The 7,958-nt window shown below is 45.7% G+C and overlaps 1 protein-coding gene across 1 annotated transcript; it reads right to left on the minus strand.

Moving 5' to 3' along the window:
• Positions 1-2,785: 2,785 nt before the first annotated feature.
• Positions 2,786-4,608, minus strand: H257_07200 (hypothetical protein; the record flags this gene model as incomplete). The annotated part of the gene is made up of 1 exon (XM_009832646.1): positions 2,786-4,608. The coding sequence occupies one exon, from the start codon at positions 4,606-4,608 to the stop codon at positions 2,872-2,874; it is 1,737 nt and encodes a 578-aa protein (XP_009830948.1). The 3' UTR covers positions 2,786-2,871.
• Positions 4,609-7,958: the final 3,350 nt, after the last annotated feature.

Genomic DNA, 7,958 nt, shown 5'->3' on the forward strand with positions numbered 1-7,958 from the left:
GCCAGTTTCTTGGTCGCCTCACGGGCAATGACCTCGCGTTGGATGGCGGTGGTGTGCGCCTTGATCTCAGCGAGACGCGCTTCGCAATCGGTCTCCGACAGAGTCGGGTCGACAACATAGAGCTCAGAGTGCTCGACTTGATCGAGTTCGAGGTACATCTTGCTGATGGTGAGCGCATCAATGCGGTTGCCTTGAGGGGATTAGTCCATTGTAGAGTAGAACTCAGCAAGGTCGCGGGAGGTCGCTTGGGACAAGAAGTCCGTCTTCCACAAGGTGTAGGCCAGAGGCCGTAGGTCGTCGAGTGGGGTGCCCACGAAGGGCTGCACAGAAGAAGGGAGGAGGCTCATAACCTGTCAAGAGGGACGATAAAGGGGATAGCACCTGGGAGGAACGACGACGAAGAACACTTGTGTGGTCGAGGGCAAAACCAAAGATGATTTTTAACGGACTGTTTAGCTGACCTATGATTGGGCATAAGCAGTCCGGTTTCTACAGAAAGAGAACACCGGATAATTCCGGATGACCGGATATTATCCGTAAGTGACCGAACCTCGGCGAAAAAGGCCAAAGCAAGAACGGCCAAAGTGCCCCTTCTTGACATGTGGAATAGCCCAAATCTTTTGTGTGACTGTTCCATTTGATTGTCACGAAGGCTTTCCCTTGTGTGTATCTACTACTTCGCAATAGCACCCAGTCATGCCATGCTTTTCGTGGTTGTTTCCTTATCGTTCCAGGGTCGCGTATCGTATTCCTTCGCTGGACCTGCGAATGTTAGATTTGGAGTAACTACGATCTACTAACGTAAATGACCAATTTATGATCACTTTTTCGGAGTAGTCACCGTAGAATTCGCTTATCTCGGCTCACAGGACGACTTTTCACATTTTGTGAAGTGATTCTTAACAACCGAACACAGAGCTTTCACTTCATAATCAAATTATTACATTTGAAGATGTGCTTTTAATACAAAAAGCCCACTTTCCAAGCAAGTTTACTCTATTTTTGAGGACCAATTTATGATCACTATTTTAACCTTGAACTGTGTATACCTTGATGCATACAAATTATGCATTATGGTCAGGTAATATATTAGTTTACAAGGTTATGTATTTCAAGAATATTTGGTCGGACAGTTCCAACACATGGTCCGGATAACCTGTTCCAATCGTTTCATTTTAAGAGCATCTCCAACGGGAGTCCCGGATGCCTGTGAATAGCCATGGCATCTACGCGCGTGAAAGTATGGGGTAACGATAATGCTTGGGTACAGTTAGATGGGGAATACGGTAGGTCTGTGTCGTCTTCGACACCTGTGATTACCCTGACAAGCACCCACACTATCCATGATACAGTACTAGTAAGCATTTAGCAATTTTAGGTTATCTGCGGGGCAGGGAAAGGTACTTTCCCATTTTCAAGTCGTCGAATGTCCGGATGATTCGGCATGGTTACCATGTGTAATGTATCGAGTTCATTCAGTATAATGTATTGGAGGCTTGGGGTAAAAAAATACCTCGACATGATTGGCTCAATGGGAGTGATCATAAATTGGTACAGTGATATAAATTGGTCATTTATTACGTTAGTATAATATTGTAGATAAGTTACGGTTTTAATTATAGAAGGTCTCTAAACTAATCAGTATTTTTCGAGGAATCATGCATATCATAGTCAAAATCGACAACTATTTGCAAACCAGGGTAGTTTAGGAAGTAACTGATGGGATAATTTCTTGGTAAAGTACTTCAAAAATATGTTATGGGGTTGGAGTCCATATATGAAAAAAGATCTCCTCCAGCAGGGCTGAAGTACTACGTAGTAGTATGGAATTCGCAAGGTGGTTTACCTTGCGCTGCATACAAAATTGCCTATTTCACCTTGCTGTTTTGGTTAGGGAGAGTCTGGATGTCAAAAAAAAGGCCAAAATCTTCGATATTTTGGCTATTTGCAATTAATCGGCAAAAAACGAAAAATTCTCTGTCTGGATAAAAAAAATTGGGGAATTCAATATTTTCACAAATTTCGCATTTTTCGCCAAAAAATTAAAAGAGGTTCATGAAACCAAATTTTGAAATATTGATTGGGCAAATATCGGGGTGTGATCTCGCTTACTGTTAATGTAAAAAAAGCTGTCCTGTGGTGATTGGAATCATACTACCGTAATCAAGCCTCACACTAATTAGATTTGATGATGGTTTCCTGCAATCTGGTTGGCTACATACTTCTACCAATTCTTCTGTACATTTATTCGGTTATTGTCAAGTCGATTCGAAATTGGAGTGGAGGTGTTCAATCGAATGAGCAGCAATAAATCGGCAGAGAATCGATCGACCAATCAAAACCCACAACACAATTCAAGTACTACGTACAGTAGTTAATCAAACCCACTCTTTGACCAATTCACAGTCAATTAGTGTGTGACTTCAAAATTAGTGTGACATTTCGACATACATAAGTCAGTAGTACAAAGAATCGGTCGATGGATTTGGTGAATCAGCACAATGTTGAAGTCCAAATTTTGAGTAAGAGGATATGTTGGTCGATTCCATTCTCCCCCCATGTCGCTCCAGTTTACATACTTGAAGTATTAGAATAAACACAAAACGATGTATTGTGCTTTCGAGTGAAATTTCGTGTTGTGATGTGGTTTCTCGTTGGAAGTTAAATCGATTTGATTGGCTACTTCAGATGAGCTCAAAATTATTAACCAATCAAAACCTTCTCAAAGGAATTCAACCAATCAGATCGATTGTGGATCGGTTTGGTCGGCGCGATCCTCCCCAAATTTGCATCATATCGACAATACATTACTTGAAGTACAACATTACACAAGTGCAATAGACAGTCCAAGTGCTCATATCCCCCCCATATTCAGGCCCTGAGGGGCTTGATGCTCCACTGCTGGTTGGGGTTGTTTTTATCACACCACGCCAAGTACACGAGTCCGTCGACGTTATTGTGGCCGTCGAGGCAAAACCCAATGTGCGTCGCATGATGGATCTGGCCCGTGATGTCATTCACGACCCACTTCTGGTTGACGTCGGAGCTGCACAGTTTGAAGACCAGACGGGCGCTGTTTATGCGCCAGGGCGCTTCCAAGCAATGGCGATTCTCATAATCTCGCGAGCTGCTCGCAATGAGCTGGGTGACGGGGTTGTAGGTCCACGTCTGCCTCCCAAGGTTTTGCAGGCCTTTTACGCGGGTGGTTTGCCACGTCAGGTTGCCCAAGGTCTCGGTCAGGATGCCGCCGTGCGCCTTGATTTTGATCTCCAGGGCCTCGAATGACGTCCCCTGCAAGGAAATCTCCTGGTGCGGGAGCCTGTTACACGGGAATATCGCGACCTCGAGGGTCCCGTCATCGTTCGGTGGGTGGTCCACATCCACGTGAATGCAAAACCTGGCGTGGTTCTGGCTCACAATGGTTTTGTTCGCATATTTCCACTTTTGGTTCGGTTCGTCCTCAGAGCAGGGGGCGGTGTACAGGGTCCGCGCCTCGTTCCCAAAAGACTCCAAGCACATATTCGAGCTCGTGGAGTACAATCTGTTATACTCGAGATCCCACTGCCATATCTCGTCGTTCAAGTTGCCCGGTGGACCGATGTACGGCTTCGCAGCATACACGCGGCCAGGATTCTTGTTGGCCGAGTCGTCGGTGTTCCAGTAGCCGTACGCCTTGATCACGTTGCCTCCAGCCGCCCAGAGGCGAACCGGATAGAGCGGCTTGACTCGGAGGCGCATATTAAACTTCATATCGCGGTTCACGTCCTTAATGCCAAAACTGCGTTCAATCTTGTTCGTCCCAAACCTTGAGTCGAACGCGGTAAAGTAGTACGAATTGAGGTTCTGGAGCGCCACCAGGTTGCGTAAGTCCCGGGTGAAGATGCCTTGGTCCCAGGAGATGGGTTCCTCACCCACTGAGCTCCAGCCGGTCGCGTGCAGCTCGATGAGCTTGCCAGCGCGCTTGGCGAGGAACTGATGTTCCTGGAAGCGCGTGAACGTAAAGTGCGCGCCTTCTTGCGCCGTCTTGTTCTCCCAGAACGAAAAATGGTTCACAGCAACCATGTCCACGGCTTCGTACAACTGGGGGAACATCGAGTACATGTCCATGGTGTCGGTGATCACGACGGGGAACGTTAAGTTTTGGGAGCGGAGGTAGCTTCGCACTGTTCTGAGGTGGTCGAGGACGGTTTCGATGCCATGGCGGTCGCTGGTGCCGGCCGTATTGCCCGGTCCTAGCACGTAGTACCGGTTCAAGGCTTCGCTCGACACTTCGACGCCGAGGACGTCGTCGTTGTTGATCATTCCGTCTTCCACGAGCCCCTTCAAAGCGTCCACACCGACCTCGCTCGACATGCCGAGCCAGACCTTGAAGCCGCGGTTGGCGGCGGTTTTTAGCACGAGCTTGGTGCAGTTAAAGTCTATACCGTAGATGCGGATGCGACCAGTGAGTTGATTGAGAGCCACGAAGTCCGTGTCGATCTCGGTAGTGTCCTTGCACCCACCCCACTCCGAGGTACGGGTGTCGTAGTTGATGCCGTAGAACTTGGGGTCCGGCGTAGACGCGGCGGCAAACGCGGCAGCGATAGCAAGCGACGATGGTACTTTCATCGGAGAAAATTGGGGAATGCACGCCTAGGGCTCGCCAACTCTTTCGGCCAAGCGTGGAAGCCATGGCAAGTTTGAGGTTATTGTCTCCGGACATTGTACTCTACGCTTATTGGTCGAATTATTTATTTATGCGGAAATTTAACATTAACGTTATGTCGGATTGTTTCCAGATTTCTTCTAACTGTAAATACTAAAGTGTTATTAATACCATGAATATTCCAAAGATACTCATTCCGACACCCCATTCCGACGACGGATTCTATTGGATACTCCAAAGTACGAAGGGTACAGTGAAAGCGAATTCGAACGAGGAGTGGGTGTGGTATATCAGAGCGCGGGAACGAAGGGTGCTATAACGTTAGCGTTAAATTCTGACTAAGATAGCAAATTCAACACTGGTTCACTACCACTACAGAGATGGTTGCTCGCAGAGGGGATGAATTTCTGAGCCAATCAAAGAGCATCTCCAACGGGAGTCCCTATATCGATGTCCCTATCCCCAAAACCTGATACAACAGTGGTACCGTTGAAGTTACGGATAATTTGGGGATGTATCCGGGTGTTTTTGTCCCCATTTCGCTCGGACGTCCCAATAACTGAACATTTTGGGGACATCCCCATAATTTTACGGGGACTTGACCAGTCAAATCACTATTGGTCTGAAAATTCTATGTCGACCTGCTGGTGTGTACTAGTAGGTGTGCGGCCTTGAAGTACTGTGGAAACCGTATGGGGTATCCAGCACGAACCCATTAAATGGTGAACAATACAAATTCCAAGTAAAAGTGCTTTGTCGTAGAACATGCCTTATCTACCGCCTACGAGACGCTTTTCCCAACAAAAGGTATCGATAGTACACTCGGTGACGAGTACGATAGGGCTCACTCCTCGCCAAGGCACCGCCTGCACAAAATTATATCGCTAATATTACGCTGCAGTGGGCGTAATTTTGTGCGCTGAAAAATGACTCTCTGAATTTCAAAAAATATCGTGAAAATGCGTGCCCGCCTCATCATACCGGATAGGAACTGAAATGATATCCGGAATTGTCGAGTTTTAGCCAATTAGAAGTTCAGAGGCTGAAACGGCACCCGAAGCGGCCAAGAAGCATATGGTACTAACTACTAGACAAGCATGGACATGAATGTTCAGCGACCAAGAACTGGACTACTACAGTAGTACTACGTACTACTAGTCTAGTACTACAGTAGTACTACGTACTACTAGTCTAGTACTACAGTAGTAAATCTTCTGCGACAAGGGGACCAATACATGGACTAAACCTTCTTGGTCACATCGACCAAGAAGGTTTAGTCCATGTATTGGTCCCCTTGTCGAAAAAATGCACGTTACAGATATTACCTGTATGAAATTAATCGGACTACTGTGAACTACTACAGTAGTTCGATTAACTACTGTGTAGTACTACGTAGTAATAACTTATACTAGTAGTAGTCCGATTAACTACTGTGGAGTAAGTACTAACGTTACGTAGTACTCCGGGTATATTTCATTTTCATTACTCCGCTGCAACCATTCGAGTGGTTACGGTTACAATGTACCGTACTACAGTATATAGTACGGTACTACAGTATATAGTACGGTACTAGTATATAGTACGGTACTACAGTATATAGTACGGTACTACAGTATATAGTACGGTACTACAGTACAGTATATAGTACGGTACTACAGTACAGTATATAGTACGGTACTACAGTACAGTATATAGTACGGTACATTGTAACCACTCGAATGGTTGCAGCATACGGTAATGAAAATGAAATATATCCGGAGTATAATATAATTGACAGTGAGTTTGGATTATCATTATGAGGGATCACTGTACTATTAATAGTAGTATCCGTAAAGCGCGATTTCATATGTCCCCCCTTGAGCCGGTACTAACAGTAAACAACGATATCAGTTGTCCCCCCTTGAGCCGGTACTAACTGGAAGCGACAATATCAAATATCACCCCGGTAACCATGGAAAACCTGTTCAAGAAATCTGAATACCGACCAACGCAGACTGAAAACCGTTCAAGCACTTTGGCAACTGTTAACCAGCTGTCCAACAGATGGGAAGATGAGATGGGGCTGTGCAGCTCCTTATGAGTACAAATACTTCATATATCCTGACAAAGGTAATCCTTGTACACGAAAAATTAACTTGTGGAGTATAGTGATGCCATCTGGAAATAAATATGACAACCGTGTATTGCTCTGTTTGATACAATATAACTGGAATCTACAGCTCAATGGTTAGTGCGTCAGTGTTTCAACCCAAGGGTCCCGAGTTCGATCACGTGGATTTTTGTTTCCGAGTACCCCTAGTACTATTTTTCAATTAATGTTAGAAGCGGTTCTTTGGAACATGCCTGGGTTTCCTGTTCACAAGTTTAGACTATGGCTACTAGTACATGCTTGTCAAGGGACACTGACAGTTGCGTGCGGTGTGGACCTTGGTTGGTAGTATTGCTGCATGCGTGGACGTACTTGTGTTGAATATGACGAGCATCGCAGACATGTGGACGAAAGCCTGACGTGCGAGAGGTGTATGGGGTGTTGCGGGAAGAATGGCGGATTGTATGGTGGAGTTGGTTGGTGGTGTGGGCAACACCAACCAACTCCACCATGAGGTAATATCTCCGTCACAACAAAATTAGGGTGCACACACAACCAATATGTCTACAGTAACCCCTCACGTCATTATGATTACCTCGTAGTGTTGATGTTATAATTGCAGCGATGTGCAACCCCTGCATAGTTTACACCATGCACAGCCCTTCGGTACCCTCCACAGTAATTCTACTCCACAGCATCCCCCCACGCTGCATACTGTAATTGTTTAAGTGAATTCTCTAGAAGTATGAGATTCAGTGTGTAGATTGCATATTTGAGTGCGCTAGCGGTAGAATACAGAATGCGCATTGTCCATAGGGCTGGGGGGTAATTATTGTAGAGGGTTCTACAGAGGGTTTGTATAACTTTTGGGTTTCGTACATCAAATGGGGTGCACATCGCTACAATGGAAGCGATCAAAGCTGAATAACAACATCGGTGGTGGTGAGCATCTCCTTTCTACATGCGCATACCTAGTGCTCAAATTCCAAACTTGTACTACTTGTCGTTAAGCCCCAGAATTACTACGTAGTAGTGCTTTACTGCATTCACTCAAATTCACATTGCACACATGTAGATTGTGTCGAACATCATGCGTGGCATTATATACAACGTCGCTTTTTTCTTCATTTCCAATGTGCCCCTCGAACAACAACGATGTACCGGTACAACGCAAATGAATCGACACTGAGTTCGTCGAGTACTGTACTACGCACTAGTAGGCGA

Source organism: Aphanomyces astaci (assembly GCF_000520075.1).
Source record: "Aphanomyces astaci strain APO3 unplaced genomic scaffold supercont1.14, whole genome shotgun sequence".
Lineage (NCBI taxonomy): Eukaryota > Oomycota > Saprolegniomycetes > Saprolegniales > Verrucalvaceae > Aphanomyces > Aphanomyces astaci.